Below are 20,665 nucleotides of genomic sequence, written 5' to 3'. Positions count from 1 at the left end.
CTCGACAGCCCTTGAGGCGTGCGTAGCGTGCCCCCGCATCGTGACGCACGCCTCCCGGACTGGGGCGGAAGCACAGGGCTGGGCGGCGAGGAAGAGGCGGAGTGTGGGCGGAAGTCGCTGTCTGCGGGGAAGAGAAAGGAAAGCGAGACGGGGCGGAGGCTAAGTGAGGAGGAAGGAGGCTGGGGAGGCGGGGAAGGGGATTGTGGCGAGAGGCTGTGCAGGAATATGGGAGGGGCTTGCCTTTGCTTTCCAAACTGCCTCCTCCCCGCTTTCCTGACTAGGGGACGGAAGTGACGAATCCCCGAGGAGGTCACTTCCTGCTGGGGTGGATGAGGAGGAGCCGGAGACGCCGCCGAGGAGACGGGACCGAGACGGACCGCGGAGGAGTGTGGTGAGTCCGACCCTGGGATTGGGGGCCCTGCCTCCTCGCAGTCGCTGGTTCCCGGGTTCCGCCGCGCCGCCTCTTCCCCGATATGGAGACGCTCTCCCCGCCGCCCGCCGGGCCGGTGCCTTTCTCTGTGCCTGCCGCCCTGGGACCGGAGCCGAGGCCGCCCCCCCGGAGCAGCAGGGCCTCATCCTGCGCGGGCTCGGGAGCCCCGGGGGCGCGGCGGAGCCCCCGCGACTTGAGGCGGGGTTGGAGCCTGCGCGCAGTCCTGCCGAGGAAGCGGCTCGGAAGCCGGGGGTCGGGGGGAGGGGAGGGGAGTGGCGCGGTCCTGTCAGCCCCCACCCCGGGGCCCAGCAAGCCGTGGCCCGCCGGCTGGGGACGGGGTGGCCCAAGCTTCGAGGCCTGCGGAGACAAGCTTGGAAGTTGGGGAGGGGGGTCCCAGCAGTCAGTTGCTGTAGGTATGCGCCGGAATGAGGAGGAGGAGGAATTGGGTTGTCAGGTAAGGGGACTTCCTGGGCAAGTCATCGGGGAATCATGGTCGCGGCTCTGGGGCTAGTCGGAGGAGATATCTCGGCCATTTAAAGGATCTTGCGATGAGCGAGAGGGGAATTTGAGGGAGTTAAGAGTTGTGCAGGGAAGCTCGCTGCAAGGCTGGGAAAATTACTTTTTCCCACACTCGCTATCGAGATTGGGGGGCGGGGGGGAGGTTTGCTACTGGGAAATGTTTAAAAGCAAGTCCTGTTTCTGACCTGTATCCTCCTGGCTGCTCTAATCTTTCGTAGCGATTCTAGAAGTTTTTAAATGGGCGCAGGAAACAAAATGAAAGTTTGGTTTGGAAAACGTGAAAATGTATAAGACGAGGATTCCCACACCCAATCCCCCCCCCACCCCACCCCCAGGCATCGAGACACCTATATTTCCACTTGGTTTCTGCCGGTGCGGTATATTGATTGATGAGTGTGCTGGAATTGGCGACGGCGTTAACCTCTACTTATGGAACTGTAAGGAACGGATCGTCTGCCTCCATCTCCCCAAGTTCTCTCCTTTCTTGCAGAGGGTTCAGGGGAGGAGTGGTACTTAAAAACGAAGTGACAGGAAATTTCCTTGGGGACTCAAATGACTTGGACCTCATTTGTTGGGGAGTAGAGGCTGGGAAATATCCGTTTTTTCCCTTCATATTAAAGGGAGAAATTGTAGAACTATTTTATAGCTCATCTCCAAATTTTGCTATGTATATATCTTCTCTTTTCTCCCCCCCCCCCCCCACTCCCTGTGCTAAGTGACTGTACATGTGGTGTGTTTACTTCCTGTATCCCAGGGTATTTTTTCCGAGGTGGGAGGGGGTTGTTTCTGGCTAGAAGTTCTCCTTCCCCATGCTCACATAATCCAACTGAAGAAATCAAAATCAGATGTGCATTCTTGAGTGGGAATAAGAAGGGTTTGGATTTTTTTTTCCTTTCCTTAAACTGGTACATCTGGTGAGCTCAGGCTTGTGTATCTTGGCATCTGGATCTGTCTAGTAATAGAAGACAAACTGTTTGACTTGTTTTGGCTGCCTTTTTGGACCCGTCTCACTCTAGCCTTCCCTTTCTACTTTTGAAGGGCCGGTCAGGAGGAAGAAAGCAAATATTAAAGACAGTGTTTACACTTTGTGGTTTAAAGTCAGGTGAGAGATAATTATGGCTCTTGAAGCTGATGACCTAGGGACCATCATTTGTCGACTTGGGGATTAACAGTGTGGAGGTGACAAGTTTGGAGGAAGAAGACTTGCTAATGCTGGGAACAGGAAAGATGGGAAAAAGGAGAGTTGGAAAAAGACTATACAAATAAACCTAGGCAAGATAATAGGTTTTTAAAAGTAATTGTGGCTTGTGTCTCTTTTAACAGTCAGCAGGAGGGAGAAAATGAAAGCGGGCTGCAGCATTGTGGAAAAGCCAGAAGGAGGTGGAGGTGAGCCTTTTCTAGTATATTGGGAATGTCACTTGGTGGTTTCCCGTTTTCTCCACTTGGGCTCTGTCCACACCAAGTGCCAAACCGTGACTGACAGCCTCTTGGCTGGGTAGTTGCTGCTAGGACAGTTGTAGGCTTGTTTCCTATGGATGTGTATTTAACATGTCTGTTCACCACACCCTTGTCCTAGACTGTAGAAACTTTTTCCTCTTAGAGCCACAATTCCACTGTTAGTATCTTGAGACAAGGGTGGATAGCTTTCTTTTTTTAGAAAATGTCCCATTATTTCTGGGATATTCATTCCATTTCCCTTTAATCTCTTCAGAACTTAAATGCCCTCATATAATGTAGGTGTAGGGTTTAGAAACATAGAAAGGATAGGTAAGTAAGACACCTGAGCTTTGCTGACAGTTTTTCCAGGAATCGTGATTGCAATAAGGACATGTAACTTTTTTGTCCCTTCTTATTCCCTAATGGACTAGTCCCAGTTGTCTGAAAAGGTGTTTAAGGTATGTTTGCTCAGCACTATAGCATCCTGATCTGTGGAATGTAAAGTGGGTAGAGGTGCTGGTATTTTTAAATAGCTCAAAATAGCTCTCAACTTCTTTAGTCTTATCCTTTTCTTTCCCTCTGACCTTAAGGCTACCAGTTCCCTGACTGGGCCTACAAAACGGAGTCATCCCCGGGCTCCCGGCAGATCCAGTTGTGGCATTTCATCTTGGAGCTACTTCAGAAAGAAGAGTTCCGCCATGTCATTGCCTGGCAGCAGGGAGAGTATGGAGAGTTTGTCATCAAGGACCCAGACGAAGTGGCCCGCCTCTGGGGCCGGAGAAAGTGCAAACCACAGATGAACTATGACAAGCTCAGCCGGGCCCTCAGGTAAGGGAGGGAAAATGACCTGTATCTGTGATGCTTTAAGTTAGCAGGCAATCAGACAATTTGGGACACTTGGCATCTTGAGGAGTAGTAGGTGACAGCTGGCTAGATAAATTCCTTTATGACTTCAGAGTGGGAGCAGAAGAGCACCTGATTGTAAGTAGTGAAGGTACAGGAGGAGAAAGCATATCTGTGAGTATCTGTAGGAGGAGATTCCAACTCGGTTGGCACTGGATCCTGACAGGCAACCAATTCTCAGTGGGCGAGAGGGTGTGGTGAAATAAGAATTGGAGTTCATTTATAATCCTGGGGATTACTTATAGAGTGTTTGGTTTTGTGCCTATCTGTTATTTCTCTTCATCCTGACCTCTCAAAAGGAGCCTAATGAGGGCTGATTTGGTTATCTTATACTGTGACTGACAACTATCCATGAACAACGTATTTATTTGGAGTTGTCAGTCCATAGGTTATTTGATTGTGACCTTCCAAGAAGTCCAGAGGTTGATCTGTGTGAACTTCCTCCTTATTCATTTTACCCTTGTCACTCTCGGTTTCAGCTGTCTTTTATCCCTCAGGGTTTAAAGGGCAATTTATGACTTGTCTAGTACCGTTTAAGTGTCTCAAGGTACCAGTCACTCTTAAAGTTCTCTAGTCCTTCACCTTTGTTGACCCTGAACCCACATGTTTATCCGCCAGCTTTGTCTGAGCTCTATAGATCCTTTGAATCTTTGAGGTTGAGGCTGCCCAAGCTGGCTGCTGTTTTCCAGATCAGGGTATACCATTGTTTGATCTGTCACCATAAAACAACCCTGCATTCCATTCCCTGTGTTATAAGCCTAGGCCTCCCAACTTGCCACACTATGAGTGTCTGTGCTGCAGGTTAGTTGTCTGTTCTCACCTGGACTAGGCAGACAAAAAGATATAGTATATGTATAACGTAGCCTTCTGACTGAAGTGGGAACAGGAAGGAAACTGGGTTTAGAGCTGTGGCTGAGGAGATGAGGAAAGGTGGTTGAGGTAAGGGTAGAGTCGAAGGACAAAGATTCTTTTGCTTGCTGCCCTTCCCATCTGTACCCCCTTTTGAAATAACAGCCCTTTCTTTTGATTATTTAAAAAAATGTTTAGCATAAGCTTGAGGGATCTAGAAGATGGATTAATATGCATATTTGTGTTTTGACAGATACTATTACAACAAGAGGATCCTTCATAAAACAAAAGGCAAAAGGTTTACTTACAAATTTAACTTCAACAAGCTGGTGATGCCCAATTATCCATTCATCAACATTCGGCCCAATGGTAAGCACCAGTTCTTTGAATGGAGAAAAGAATGAGAATTGAAATGAAATCTTAAGTTTAATACTAGCACTTCTAAGGGAAAAACTTAGGACTTCCTTGCTGTTCCTCATAATTAGTTTCTTTGGAAATTTCTTTTTAAAGGTTTTGATAACTTTTTTTTTCCCCAATAGACACAACCCAACACACTTTTAAAAGTATATTTTCTCCACAACTGTTATTGTTCATAATACTGAATATTGATATAATTGACCAGAGGCTGCATTTTTTTTAAGATAATTCACTTTTCTTATGTTTTTTAAGTACTAGTCTCTTAGAGATATTCTGTGTTCTCTAAAGAAAATGATTTTTAACTCCATATTGATTTTTTTTAGTTCAGATTCTAGAACGTGTTTAACTCCCTAATAGCAACTAGAGTCTTTATAAACACTTCCGATTTTCTATGAAACTACCCACTTACCTTATCAAGTGAATACAGTCAAAACCACAGTGGCCTCAATCATGTTTGCAGTGAAAAGCAGAGTCTTTGATGGGGGGAGGGATAGGGGAGTAAAAGCTGGGCAGCCTGAGCTGTTTGGGTTCCTTGGCTTCTCTTCCCCCTGGGCCCCCAGGGTACATATAGTCTTTGGTAGAGCTTCCCTTAAGAGCAACCCAGGTAACAACTGTCTATGGGGACCTGGCTTGGCACAACTCAGAGGCCTTATTCCTCTGTAGATCTGGCAGACCCAGGAGTTGAAAACTGAAAGGCTTTTTACTCCTCCCCAAAGATGAAAATAGCACCACTACTCCACAAATTAAATTGCAATTAAACAAGTTTCTGGCCATTCCATCAACTTCCAACTTTGTTGCTTTGGGTGGCAGTGGTAAAGAAAGCTGATCTTGATTATGAAGGTAATATAACTTCCCAGAGTAAAGTTTGTACTGGAACTGAAAAATTGGAACCGGGGAGTGGCTGAAAGAGAATAGAATGCCAAGATCCATTGCAGATCTGTAATTACTACACACAACAAGTTAGGGCAGTTTTAGCCTGACGCTGCTATCATTACTGTTCCATCTCCCTTTTGCTAGCCACTCCCTCCTGTCCCTGGGGCATGCATTTAAAAAAAAAAAAGTTGGTATTGGAATGCATCTCTCTAATTACAACCTGTTTTCTTTCCTTATGCCTCGGGGAGAGGCGTTAGGAAATCAAACCTGTTTTGGCCACTGGAATCTTGTTTCCTCTATTTCTCACTCTAGCCCCTCCCTTATGCACCTGGTTTGGGTGGGGAAGGGGATTGGATCTCACTGGACAAAGAATCACCAGTAACCTCAAAGTCAATCTCTTCCCAAATCTCCATTTCCCTCAAATCTTCACTGACAAAACTGTTGGAGACCACCTTCTATTTTGAAGCCAGCATACAAGAAATAATCTGTATCATGCATTGGACTCCCTATAAGGCAAATAGGAAATTCATCCAATGGTTTAGAGGTAACCTGCATTTTTCCAGGTCCGAGAAGGGAACGATAGAGTCAGTTAGGTTTTATGATTGTCTTTTCCAAAGTTAGAAGGAAGCCTGCAAAGAATATCTAACTAGGAATCAGGAAACCTGGTTTTTATATTCTGCTCTGACACAAACTTCTACCTAAGACAGTGCTCTGTACGTGAAGGTTTATTAAATTGTTGGCTGAAAGCAAAACTCTCTCAATTAATAAATATTAACTACCTATGTGCCAAGTACTCTGCTAAACCTTAATTTCTTCATCTTTATTAATCTGAGACTTGGATTTATTTTCTTTAAAGTGCTTTTTTAGCTTACTAGTCTTGGGATTCTCTAAGATCTCTATGGGCTCACCTTCCTAAAGGGAGAGAAATCCTGGAGTATTGAGCTCAGAATATTTATGGTGATAAGATCCTCCTTAGCATCTTTTAGTATCTTCCTCTATACCAAACTTGAGTACTTAATCCTCCAGTTCTTTTTCCTTCTAGCTATAGTCCTCACATGAAAAATTGTTAGAGTCAGCCATATGGCTGTAAGCGCTATTTAAGTAAAGTCATCTGTCCTGCCTGACAGATTTTTTTTAGTACTTTAAAAGTTATTAAAACAGGCTAGAATCTTTTTTGAGTTAACTGCTGAGCAGGATGCTAGAGAAATGATTAAATTGAGTATGAGATGGTCATATACCTTAAAAAGTAGAAAAACATTGATATTTAACCCCACTTTAATTTAAAAAAACTTCATTCATGAGAAAATATTTAAATACCTTCTAAATTTAGGCACCTCATTCTATATGCTCAGCCTCAGATTAGGTATTTTAAGGCATGTAAAGGGGTACCCTTGAGAAGTTATCACTTAGGGGCATTATTTCCATACCATGAGTTTCCCACTTGGATCCAAGTTTCTACACAGACTTAAGTTCAAAAGGGAAAAACAGTTTATACTGTAAACATAGTGACAAGTATGAAAACTGCTATCAAGGAATTTATATTCTACTGGAAAATATTGTCTATATACAGATCAGTAAATAAAAGCTAAGGTAGCATCTGAACTGAATCTTGAAGAAAGCTAAATTCTAGGAGGTAGAGAAAAGAAAAAGAGGGCATTGAAGACACAATTGGAGGTAGAATATTAAATATTTTACTATTCATAATCTAGTTTGGTTGGAATGTGGAGTATAAAGGACAGGAGCCAAATTGTTAGGGGATTGAAGTACTATTTGAGGAGCTTGTTTTTTATTTTAGTGACACTGGAGTTGATACTGGGGCTTTCAAGCCGGGGAACAACTTGATGAGATCTGTGCTTTAGAAAGATTAATTTGGTCTGTGTGGAGGATAGATTGAAGAGAAGAGCAATTGGATGACAAGAGGCCAATTAGGAGGCTACTATTTGTTGAAGGAGTAAAGTTTGGTGTTTCTATCATGCAGGATTTGCGCTGCCTTTTGGTTAATGAGGGATACCTATGGGATTCTACCTAGTCTGCAGTTATTATCCATGGTACCAGGTACCAGAATCATAGAATGGCTAGTTAATGATGGTGCCTTTCCATACTTTTATTGAACTTAAGTCGTAACTCTGATATTTAGTAACTTTGTGACTATGAGCAACTACTACTTAAAGTCTCTGAAACTCCTATTTTCTCATCTATAAAATGATAGTGTTTATAGTATTTAATACAGTTGAATAAGGTCATCCTTTTTTTTTTTTTAAAACATTAAAATATATAAGTGAGTTATTGTCATGTATAATTGGATTCTTTTTGTCACTTGTTAATTATCCCTTTACTGTATTCTCCAAGTTGCCATATATCTTCTTTCTTTTTTCCTAATTTTGCTTTAGAGTGGTAGAGTTTCAGTGACGATAGGAACTATAATAACCCTTAGTTTAAAACTACTGACCCATCCTCAAATTTTTTCCTTCACCATTGGTTTTTATCTTAGGAAATTTTGCTGAGAAGTTGGTGTGTAGTTAGTTGTGGGAAAAGGTGGAAGTGAATAACATTGTGCTGGTTTTTCCATTCACAGCTCATTTGCTGCAGACAAACTTGGGAAATCGAGCATGTGCTGGATCTTCTTCCATCCTCTGTAGAGCATGCCTAGGAATAGAAAATGCCACTTAACTTGCTATAGAGGAGTAGTTGATATATCATCAGAAATGTAGAGACCAAAAATATCCACAATAGAATCACTATTGAATTCACATGGTATCTCTGAACTCATGAGCTTAAAGTTATTTAGCAGATCTTGACTATGAAATTTGACAACATTTCCTCCAAGTGTCTCCATTTGCATTCTCTCAAAAATGTAGTCTTATTCAAATACCCTGTCCAAATATGAACTAAAAGGTATGTGGTTCTTTAAAGCACTCCTCTTCAGGGATGGTATTTCTAGACCCTTGTTGGTAGAAATAACCACAAAGAAGAGAACTGGGTGCAAAGCTTGTACATGTAGAGACACCTTTATCATCTATCTAGAATTACAGACAAGTTCTCACTTTCCACTGGGTTTGGGTGAAAAGAACCAATAAGAAAACCCTAATTTAACCTTTATTGTGGGGCCAGATTTCTCATTTGAGAAAAGTATGTAGTGGACAAGAAATTTTTTGCAACTTAACTAAATGAATTACCTAATTCAATAGATAGTAGAAAAAAGGGGATTCTATGGCATTTAATCCCAACTATGAATCTTCCTATTATTAAAAAATATAATATAGCATAAGTAAACAGTGATGCAATTAATTGACTAGGCTCCTTTTTCTTTGTTTTTCCCTTTCCCAGGAGTAGTACCCCAGAGTGCCCCTCCAGTACCAACAGCCTCCTCCCGTTTCCACTTTCCCCCTCTGGACAGCCATTCTCCCACCAGTGACGTGCAGCCAGGCCGATTCTCCGCAAGCTCCCTAGCTCCTTCTGGGCCCGAGTCCTTGAATGATGGCAGTGAACGGAAAGCAGAGATTTCGGAGCTGGAGGACAGTTCTGCCGAGTGGCGTAGGAGTGTGGATCTCATGACTTCCCGGAGTTCAGTCACTAGTGGAGGAATTGGCCATCAGAAGCGCAAGCCAGACATCATGCTCCCTCTTTTCACCAGGCCTGGGATATACCCTGATCCCCACAGTCCTTTTGCTGTTTCTCCACTGCCAGGCCGTGGAAGTGTCCTCAATGTCCCTATCTCACCAGCTCTGTCCCTTACACCAACCCTCTTCTCCTACAGCCCCTCCCCAGGTCTAAGCCCCTTCACTGGCAGCAGTTGCTTCTCCTTTAACCCTGATGAAATGAAACACTACTTGCATTCACAAGCCTGCTCAGTTTTAAACTACCACCTAAGTCCCCGGACTTTTCCTCGTTATCCTGGGCTCATGGTTCCACCTCTGCAGTGCCAAATGCATCCAGAGGAACCAGCCCAATTTCCCATTAAGCTCCAGCCACCACCTGCTGGGAGGAAGAACCGGGAAAGAGTAGAGAGCAGTGAAGATTCAGCAGTTACTGTCACTCCTACCCCTCCAAGGATCAAGGTGGAACAACAAACTGCAGACAGAGAGCCTGAGAACCAAGAGCAGCCACTAAGAGAAAAAGAGGAACAGCGGGAGGAGCGCTGTGTACCCAGTGGGACCATAGATGAAGAGGGTGCCTTTTTTGCACGCCCTGCTGCACCCCCAGCCTGGCCCTTGGTTCCCCTCAGCAGCCCAGGTGAAGAGACCCCAGAGTTGAGTGAAGGTAGTGAGGACAGGTCTAGTAAGGATGCCCTGGCAGTAGTTGAGTCCAATGCCCCTGAAAAGAAAGAGGATGCCTTGATGCCCCCAAAGCTTCGGCTAAAACGAAGATGGAATGGTGACAGGGAAGCCAGAGAGCTGAGTGAGAGCAGCAAGATTCATTGGAATCTTTCGGGGTCTCCACCCCTCATTGCTGGACCTAGGGGGGTGGCCACAGCAGCTGCTGCTGATGCTTAGTATTGAAATTAATTGGGAGCTGTTTATACTATAATTGAATACATGTATTTATGTAGCAAGGTTGCAGGGGTGGGGTGGGGAGGGAGGGAGGTAATTAAGCTGGTTTGATCATTCTAGAGAATAGACTTCTTGTATTTTTATGTTTTGGGGTAGGGGAGGGTATCCTTTTTGTTGTAAATTAGCAGGATGTGAAAAGCTAAGTTGGGGATTGGGTTGGGGAGGGTTAAATAGGGGAGGGAGAAGGGAGCCTCTGTCCCCTGGTAAGGCTTGGACATTTGACAAGAAAACTCCCAAAAGACCAAGACACTTTGGTCATGTTGTTAGTGATAGCTGGGGATCCCAGACAACTTGGTTTTCTATTGTATTTATATAGAAAAGTCATTAATGAATTTTCCTCTTTTTATGTTGAGGGAAATAACAGGAAAGGGGGGGTTAGGGGTGGGAACAATGAGACCATTAATTTAGCCTGGAAAGCTTTTTTTTTTCCATTTTTGATTATTTCAAGGAAAGGGCAAGAAATCTTACAGTCTTATTTGGGAGTCAGGTGTGAATTTGTTTTCTTTTTTAAACAAAGTTTTCAGGAAACCCTGAAAAGAAAAGCCAGATTATAGCAGGGCAGAGAAGCAACAGCAGCAGCTATATGTGTCTGGAAGCTCTGCCCTTTGGAAGGGCTGCTAGTTTCTTTAGGACTTTTCACCTACTCTACCTATTAAAAGAAGCCATGAGGAGTTGTAAACTCTTTTTCAGGGAAGAAAGACAAGGGCAGGAGAAAGTGGCCTGATGCCTTTAAGAAATGAAAAACAAGACAAGAATTACCCCAATTTTTCCTTTCTAGTTGTGATTTGGGAGAGTTTGAAGTATGATTGTGAGTTCACCCAGAAGTGTGATAGCATTATTGAAAAAGTCTTTCTATCATGTCTGGTTCTCTTAATATTTTCTTAAGTCAAGCCTTAATACATTTTACAAAACACGGGTCTGTTGGTACAATCTATAGAAGGGCACAGACAACATTTTAGAGATAACCCAGGAATGTTGGAACATAGTTAGGTTTGTCAGTTAGCATGTGAGGATTTAGCCCTGCTCTATCTCTTTACCCTAATCTTTGGTATTATTGGGTTTGGAAGGAGCAGGGTGGTGAGCAGAATGGTGGGAAGCAAGGACAGAGCAGAAATATCTTGTAAAATGCAGAAAGTTGATGTGGGTGTGAGTAGAAGTATGGTGAAACTAGAGGAGGTGGAGAGACAGCAAGAGATATAGAAGACAGGGAGAATAAAAGAAAAGGCCTGGTAATGATAAGAGATTTTCTGTCCCAGTATAAACTGTTTGCCATGTGCCCATTATCTGGAGTAGTTGTAAGTTCTCATTGGGCTGCATTGATTTAGCCTAGCTTGTATTCCAAATTCCAGTAACAAGTGTGTTTTCACACACACACACACACACACGAATGTTTTCAGAAACTCCTCCAGAGGAATAGAAAGGCAGATGACTAGAAGAGAAAATTGAGTAGTGGTTATATATGAACTGAAATTACACTACTATGAGATTAGATCAGCTTGGGACAGCATTACAGAGATGGTTAAAGAAGATGGTAATAAGGGTCTGGGAAACATGGAAAAACTCAGCTCCACCCCAGCCTAACTCAGCTGTATATAGTAGGATGATGTGTTCAAAGTGTTTTGTTTTGGTTTTTTTTCTTTAAAAAAAAAAAAACAAATTTTTATTGGAGAGTACCAGATATGAGAGGCCAAGAAAAGGGTTGGAACAGGTGGGTGTGATTTGGATTTAAAGTTTCCACAAAGATGGCTTGGATTAATGTTAGCATCTTGATTCTTCCAGTGAGCCATCCTGATTTTATATGCACCCAGTTAACTGAATCAAGATCAGTAAGTGACTTGAACTTTCCCACTCCTCAGGAAGGAGCCTTGATCAATGAGGCCCTGGCCAGGCTACAAGGGGACCCTTGTTCTTGGCAATGACATCCCATAGGTTGCCTTTGGTACCTATTGTGGGTTTTTTCTTCTCTTAGCACCTTGACTTACCTCTGAATTGGAAGGCATGCTTGGGGCAAGGGGGCAAAATGATACTTCTAGGTATATAGGAGGCTATCTGGCCATCCCCCTTTCCCATATCCACATCCCTTAGAAAGGGCCACCAGGTGTCGGTATGAACTCAGGAATAGATAACTCGAGGCCTTTTTTAAAAAAAAAAAAATCCATAATGCATATCTTTAACCCCTTAGAACCCAAGTGCCAGAATTCCTAGATGCTGCTTCTGTTTGAACAAAAATTCACTATTTCACACTTGAAAAACACTCAAAAAAATGTTCAGCTCCATGAAAATTGTTGTTTGGCTTTATGAACCTGTTGGTGTTTTAATCTGTTTTCTATGATCACCATTCCGCCTGTTAGTTTATTGATTGCACTGTGTGCTGGGATTCGGCAAGTCCCTTTTTCAGAGCCAAACAGGCTTTACTCAGGTTGTCAGGCAATGCTGGCGTCACTGATGTTAGAAGTGGTCCTCAGGAAGGTGGTGGTTGTGGTGCTAGGACTGGAGGGGACTTTGAACCTCCTTTTCCTAATCTCTTTGCAACACTTCAGCCCTACCTGTTAAAAGCCAGACTCCTCCCAGCCAGGGACAGTGACATCAATGTCTAGCAGCAGCAGGTGGAGGACAGAGAAATGAAAACAAGGGTGTTTTTTGTTTGTTACTTTTTTTTTTTTCCAAATTCCATTGTGCCAAATGTTTGAACTTTGACAAGTTTAGATCTGTTGACATTTCAACATCCACCTGTATTAACAAATCAAGAGTATATTCTTGTGAGCAGTTGGCTTTTATAGCCTTAGGGGGAAAAAACCTGTAGAAAAGAGACTTAATGGCATCTATCCTTATGAAATAGCTCACTTTTTTAAGGGGGTTAGGGGTGAAATATAAACACTTTACCAAGGCCCACTCCACCTTCATCTCCATCCTGTTAACACAGGGAATTACCATACCTTAGTTTAATCTTCAGTGGGCCAAGAAAAACCTAAAAAGCATTAAGAAAAACTATAGCCAAGGTTTCACTTCTCACCTAGCAGGTGGAGTCCAATGGCTGGTTATCCCTTATTTTTTTATTTATTCCATAATTATGTTTTATGGCTTTTCTTGTTTTGTTTTGTTCTTTTTATAAGCAAGAATAACTTTACTTTTTGTCTTACAGATCCTACATGGTGTTTGTTTTGATTTTTATCTTTTTGGTTTAAAAAGAAAACATTTTAATCTGGTTGTTTTAAAAAACTTCTGGTTTTAGTTTCTTTTTTGAAAAAAAAGAAAGCTACTAAATGAAATTGTTTTGAGACCTTTAGGTATATTCTTTGATTAGAATTGTGATGCAGGGATTTGTGAATGAGATGTTCACTTACAGAAGATGACTTAAGCAGAATAAAGTGTGTATATGTACATAAAAATGTAAGTAATCTTAACTCCATTGTGCAGTGCCTTTTAGATGTTCCACTTTCTATAAAGTCTTCAAAATTTTGCATATATATATTATATATATATGATGTAATGTTATAGAAATATATGTATAATATACATATTTTTTTCCAGGGGTATCTGATAGCTCTGTATTTTGTTATGGAAGTTGAAAGAAAAAAGTATTTTACCTCAAATTAAAAAGTTAAATAAAATACTTTTAAATAATGTTTGTTGAGTTTTCATGTTGGCATTTCATCTGTCATATGTCCAGTGACATACAGCAGAACCAGGATTATAAAGACTGGAGAGCTTTAGTCCATGCACTTCCCTTTTTCTTTCATATGAACTTTTTTTGTTTTTCCACAATGAGTGTCAGTCAAGTATTAAGTCCTTAGTATATGACAGGCTATGTGCTAAAAAGAGCTGGAGATTCAAATAAGACTTTCTGCCCTCAAAGGAGTATGCATATGAATGAAGGAGGTCACTTCTGCATATAATCAAGGAACAAAAGCCAGGCTGAATAGATGGAGGAGGTAAGCCGAAAGGGGACGAAGAAAAACATCTAGAAGGTGGTGTATGAGCTGAGTCTTGGAGGAAGCCAAGAGGCAAAGGGGAAGATCCTTTGGGGTGGGAAATGGGGACAAAGGCACAGGAGTAATTTGTATATTTAGCACTAAGAATAGGTCAGCAGCTAGGCTAGTATAAATGGAAGGGAGAGGAAGGTATAAAACTGGAAAGCCAAGAAGATTATGAAAAGCCTCGAATGCTTAATAGGCCTTCTGTTTGATCCTGGAGGTAATAGATGTTGTGAAAGCTAAAAACGAGATTTGGCAAGGGTATGTGGGCTAAGAAATGGAGACCCAGATTGTGAGCCAGGGTGCCTTGGATGGTAGTGCCCTTGACAGGGGAGTTTAGAAGACGGGGGGATTTAGAACACATGTTAAGAGGCTAGCAGACGCTACTTCAAATTTTCAAGAGGCTGTTGGAGATATGTGACTAGCTCAGCAGAGAAATCAGACTAAATATATACATCTGGGAACCATCTAAGTAGAGATGATTTATTGAATCCCTGAGAGCTGATGAGATAATAGCTAGTATTCCATATAGTGCCAACTGTGCCAGGCTCTGTGCTGCTGCTACAGAGATAGCTCCTCTGATCCTCACGACAATCCAGGAAGTTATGTGCTGTTGTCCTCATTTTCCAGTTGAGAAAATGAGGCTCACAAGTGACTTAGCCAAGGTTACACAGGTGAAGTCACATTCAATTTGAACTCTGTCTACCTGACTCCAGACCTGGGACTTGCATCCACTGTACCACCTGGCTTTTAGGTCACCAAGCAAGAAGTATAGAACAAAAAAGAAACAGACAGCCTTGTGGGATACGCGTCATTACCGAATATGCCATGGACAACCTGGACGCTGGTCATAAAGGTTGGGGACTGGGTAGAGAACAGCACCATGGAAATCTAGAGAGAAAGTGACTGGCTAGAATAAAATGATTAAAAGAGGCCTAGGAGAATCAATTGAGAAAAGGTCATTAGATTAAACAATTAAAAGATCATTTGAGTAACTTTGGAAAGGGAAGTTTTGATTGAAGTTTATAGGCAAATTACAGTTTAGAAGAGAGGAAAAGAAGTGGGTGCACTTAGTATAAGTGGCTTTTTCAAGTTTAGCTGAGAAGCTAAGATGACAGGAAAAAATAATGTTGATTGTTGGAGGGGATGTGGGAAAACTGGGACATTGATTCATTGTTGGTGGAGTTGTGAACGAATCCAACCATTTTGGAGAGTAGTTTGGAACTATGCTCAAAAAGTTATCAAACTGTGCATACCCTTTGATCCAGCAGTGTTACTACTGGGATTATATCCCAAAGAGATTATAAAGAAGGGAAAGGGACCTGTATGTGCACGAATGTTTGTGGCAGCCCTTTTTGTAGTGGCTAGAAACTGGAAACTGAATGGATGTCCATCAGTTGGAGAATGGCTGAATAAATTGTGGTATATGAAAATTATGGAATATTACTGTTCTGTAAGAAATGACCAACAGGATGATTTCAGGAAGGCCTGGAGAGACTTACACGAACTGATGCTAAGTGAAATGAGCAGGACCAGGAGATCAGTATATACTTCAACAACAATACTAGATGATGACCAGTCCTGATGGATCAGGCCATCCTCAGCAACGAGATCAACCAAATCATTTCTAATGGAGCAGTAATGAACTGAACTAGCTATACCCAGAAAAAGAACTCTGGGAGATGACTAAAAACCATTACATTGAATTCCCAGTCCCTATATTTATGCACACCTGCATCTTTGATTTCCTTCACAAGCTAATTGTACAATAATTCAGAGTCTGATTCTTTTTGTACAGCAAAATAATGTTTTGGTCATGTATACTTATTGTGTATCTAATTTATATTTTAATATATTTAACATCTACTGGTCATCCTGCCATTTAGGGGAGGGGGTGGGGGGGGGTAAGAGGTGAAAAATTGGAACAAGAGGTTTGGCAATTGTTAATGCTGTAAAGTTACCCATGTATATATCCTGTAAATTAAAGGCTATTAAAGTTTAGCTGAGAAAAATTTAGAAGAAGGAGGGTTAGGTATTAAATGGACAAAACTTAAGATCTTTTTAAGGATAAGGGAAACATGAAGATGTTTCTAGATTAGCAGGAAAGGAGCCAATGAATGGGAAGAGACTAAAGATGAATTATAGAGTAGAGATGAAAGTGGTATGTGATTAAATAGAAAAATTGAAAGGGTCCAGATTCAAGGTTACTCGTGAACGAGTTTGTCTTGGCTAAAAGGGCCTCCATTTCATCTGTGATCAGAATGAATGAAATAAGAGAGTGAGAGATGTCTGAATGATGTCAGATGAGAAGAATTGGGGGGCGGGGGGAGAGAAAGAGCAATTAACTATTGGTCTCAATTTTTTTCTGAAGTTATGAGTCATCCTCAGCTTTGAGGGTTGAAGAAGGGCACTCCCTCCCTGTGTGAGGCTTGAGGGGAAATGCGTTTGCTTTGCTGTGGTGAAGGCCCAGTTGAGATTAGATAACACAATTAGCAGTTTCATGATTTCCTCCAGCTCTGCTAAACAGCGCTGGAATAGGAGAGAACAAGGTCATAATCTAAGTAATCTGGGGTTGAGGCTTGGCAAGACATGATTAGACAAGAGGGCAAGAACATGGAGGGTGGTGGAGGAAAGTGTAATAGTGATCTAATTCACTAAAGGGTCATGAGAGGAAGAAATTGTAGCTGATGTATATATATATGGGGGGAGGCAAATTAGGGGGGAGGTGGGGGAAAGAGATGAATGATAGTTTGGGGAAGAATTTGGAAGTGGAGGGAATAGAGATCATCACGAAGAATGTAGTCAGCAGTCAGCACTCAGTAAAATAGAAAAAGGAATAATAAAAGATTAGGATCAGATAATTTCAGAATCATGAAAATAAATACATCTGCGAAACTGGGGTGTTCCCCAGTATTTTGTCCTAGAGCCTCTTGTCTTCTCCTTCTATACTATTTCACTTGGTGATTTTAGTTCCCATGGATTAAATTATCATCTGAATACTCATTCTCAAATCCAGCCCTAACCTCTCCTTTGACCTTTAGTCTCACATCTCCAACTGCCTATAGGGCATCTTGAAATGAATGTCCCCTTGACCTCTTGAACTCAACATATCCAAAACTGAATTCATTGTCTTTCCCTGACAAATCTTTCCCTCTGACTAACTTCCCTATTACCATTGAGGACACCATTACCCTTCCAACCCCCTCAGGATCCTAGCCTAGTTATCATCCTCAATTCCTCCCGCTCCCATATCCAATCTGTTGCCAAGTTCTTTTTATTTTACTTTTGTAAAATCTCATAGGTGCCCCACTTCTCTCTTAGGACGTTGCCATTCAATATGATCCAGGCCCTCATTCCCTCATACCTGGACTATTGAAATAGCCAGCCGGTTTAGTTTCTGTTGCCACAAGTCTTTCTCCACTATAAGTCCATTCTCTAATCAGCTGTCAAAGTGATCTTCCCAAAGTATAGATCTACTTATATTCCACCTTTCACCCCCTCCATCATTCTATGAATTCTAGTGACTCCCTATCACCTTCAGAATCAAATATAAAAATCTATGGTTGGTATTCAAAGCTTTTCATAATTTGCCCCTGCCTTGCCACATATAGATAGTTTTAAAAAGGATAAAAAAAAAAAAAATAGGAATGTTACATCTTACTTGCTCCCATATACACTACAGTCTAGTGACATTGATCTCCTTGCTGTATCTCACATAAAACACTCCATTTCTTGACTCTGGCATTTTCTCTCTCTCCCATGTCTGAAATTTTCTCCCTTATCAACTCAGCCTCTTGGCTTCCTGGTTTCCCTCAAATCTCTTAATATGAGATTTTCTACAAAAAGCTTTTCCTAATCTCCCATTAATGATAGTGCTGTGTCTCTGTTGATTGTCTCCAGTGTATCCTGTATGTATCTTCTTTGTACATACTTGTTTCCTCCCTTAGCATCTGAGGTCTTTGGGACTGATTTTTGCCCTTATTTGTATCCTTAGTACTTAGTACACCATGCCAGGTACATAGGGCCCTTAAATGTTTATTGCCCATTTGTGAGTGATAGAAAAAGGGTATGTATGATCATTTTTATGTATAGTTAAAATGGAGTATACAAATCAGTTCCAATAGAGCAGTAATGAATTGAACCAACTACACCCAGCGAAAGAACTCTGGGAGATGACTATGAACTATTACATTGAATTCCCAATCCCTATATTTTTGTCCGTCTGCATTTTTGATTTCCTTCACAGGCTAATTGTATACTATTTCAAAGTCTGATTCTTTTTGTACAGCAAAATAACTGTTAGGACATGTATACTTACATTGTTTTTAATTTATATTTTAACATATTTAACATGTATTGGTCAAACTGCCATCTGGAGGAGGGAATGGGGGAAAGGAGGGGAAAAATTGGAACAAAAGGTTTGGCAATTGTCAATGCTTTAAAATTACCCATGCATATATCTTGTAAATAAAAAGCTATTAAAAAAATAAAATAAAATGGAGTACAGAAGTAGGATATAGGAATTGGGCAAATAGAGGTACAGAGAAGTTAGGTTATTTGAGGGTAAATCAATATATCTGTTAAAAGTTCACTAATGTGAGGCTGGATACTGGGATGGAGAAAAAAAAAAAAAACTGAGCCACAATATCAATTCTTTGAGAAAGGAAGGCAAATATCTGAGAAGTCTATAAATAAGTCATCAGAATCGGAATTGGGTACTGAATTTATGTAGTGAAAATGTTGCGTAATGAAGGTAGCAGAGAAAGAGTATGGAAATTACAATAAGGAAAAAATATTCCCTGATTTGTCTACTGTGAGAGGTGCCCCATGAGCAGTTAGGTGGCTCTTTGAATAGCGTTCTAAGTCTGAGTCAAGAAAACTTGAATTCCAATCTGGTCTCAGACATTTACTAGTTGTGTGATCCTCGGTAAATCACTAATCTTGTTTGTTTCAGTTTCTTCATCTGTAAAATGAGCTGGAGGAGGAAATGACAAAATCATTCCAGTATCTTTGCTAAGGAAACCCCAAATGAAATTGTGAAGAGTCAAACATAAGTGAAAAATAAATAACTATCCCCCTATGGTAGTTAGCACTGTGCTATATTGGTGTTTGAAAAGACTCTGACCTTCCACCTCATACTTGGATTCTCTGAAAATTCCATCAGATTCACGGATCATAAGTGGTCCATTCTTTGACTGGCTAGGAAAAGTGGGCCTTAAAGTTGGGAGAAGTAATCTGTGTCTAGTATCTGTACCTCTGACTAAGGCAAAATAGGAAGAGTACTTGTTTTATTTAATCTAGTAAGATTGGGATCAAAGTGTGAGGTATTCTCAGCTCCATGTGAAAATTTTTTTAAAAATCAGAAGTACTGTCATATAATAACATTTTCCACCTTTATGATGACTTGGTATGGCATAATAGTTTATATTTTCACATTTTATGAAATCAGGATTGATTTCTGAGACATTAATGACTTTAGTGGTCTAGTCCAACTTTCTACTTAAATTACAAAAAAGTGACAAATTGCCTTCAAGTTCTTGTTTGGAGAACTTCAACAAAGGAATTTTTTTTCCTGTCCTTTTCTCTGTTCCGTTCTAATTTTTTGCATAGCTTTACTCATTGAAAAATTTTCCTTTTTTGACCTGAAATTTGTCGCCCTGTAATTTTTCACCCATTCTTCCTATTTCCATCCTTCAAAGTCAACCACAATAAGACAACTATCCTGGTCCCAGTTTAGTTACTACTCCCAGTTAGTTTTTCAAATCAGTTTTGTAAGGCATATTCTCGACTTTTCAAATGTCCCGGTTACCTCCAGCCTCAAAAGCAGAATGACTTTCCAATTGTCTTTCAGTATACTAATTATCAATTAATCAATATTAAGTGACTAATATGTTCCAGTCTCTGTGATAGGTACTAAGGATATAAAGACACACAAAAAAATCATCCCATGCTTTCAGAAAACTTGGATTCTATTAATGTAAATATAAATATGTGGATATATGCAAAATAGATACAAAATGATTTTGGCATAGGGCATTAGCAGCTGGGGAGATTAAGAAAGGCTTCATGTAGAAGATGACACTTGTCATAGTCTCGGAAAAAATTGGCAATGCTGAGAGATAAAAGTAAAGAGTGAGTATATCCCAGGCTTGGGGAACAGCAGGTACAAAGAAAACAGAGATGGCAATGGAATGCTGTGTATGAAGAAAAGTAAAACTAGTTATATGGGACCATAATGTGCAAGAATGGGAGTAAGGGATCATAAGGTGAGAGAGGTTGATCAAGTTGAAGTTGTGAAAGGTTTTAAACAGGAGTATTTATTCTGGAAGAAATAGAAAGCCTCTGGTGTTTATTGAACAGAACTGACATAGCCAGACCTATGTTTTAGAAAAATTACTGTGGTAACTGAGTGGAAGGAAGATAGTTTAGGATTGCAAAAGATTTGAGGCAATGAGATCAATTAAGAGGCTACTTCAATAATCCAAGCAAAAGTAATGTGAACCTGAACTAGGAGGTGACTTTTATGGGTAAAGAGAAGAAAACCTATGGAAGTAGAAATAAGAAGGCTTAGCTGAGATTGGCTGGAGAGAATAAGAGAATAAGGAGTTGAGGAAGATGTACAAGTCATGAACTTGGGTGATTGGAAAAACTGGTGGTGACCAAGACAGAAATAAGAAACTTTTATTTCTCCTCTGCTCCCACCGGTTGAAGCA

General features: G+C 41.1%; 1 protein-coding gene across 1 annotated transcript; it reads left to right on the top strand.

The window, feature by feature from the left end:
* The first annotated feature begins 211 nt into the window (after window positions 1–211).
* ETV3 (ETS variant transcription factor 3) lies at window positions 212–13,599 on the top strand. The gene is given in 6 exon segments (XM_031966816.1): window positions 212–391; window positions 2,273–2,335; window positions 2,977–3,214; window positions 4,392–4,507; window positions 8,756–9,883; window positions 9,886–13,599. Coding segments are annotated over 5 exon segments (1,557 nt in total). The 5' UTR covers window positions 212–391; window positions 2,273–2,289; the 3' UTR covers window positions 9,915–13,599.
* The last annotated feature ends 7,066 nt before the right edge of the window (window positions 13,600–20,665 follow it).

Source organism: Sarcophilus harrisii, chromosome 4 (assembly GCF_902635505.1).
Source record: "Sarcophilus harrisii chromosome 4, mSarHar1.11, whole genome shotgun sequence".
NCBI lineage: Eukaryota > Metazoa > Chordata > Mammalia > Dasyuromorphia > Dasyuridae > Sarcophilus > Sarcophilus harrisii.
This window is presented reverse-complemented; position numbering and strand designations above follow the sequence as displayed.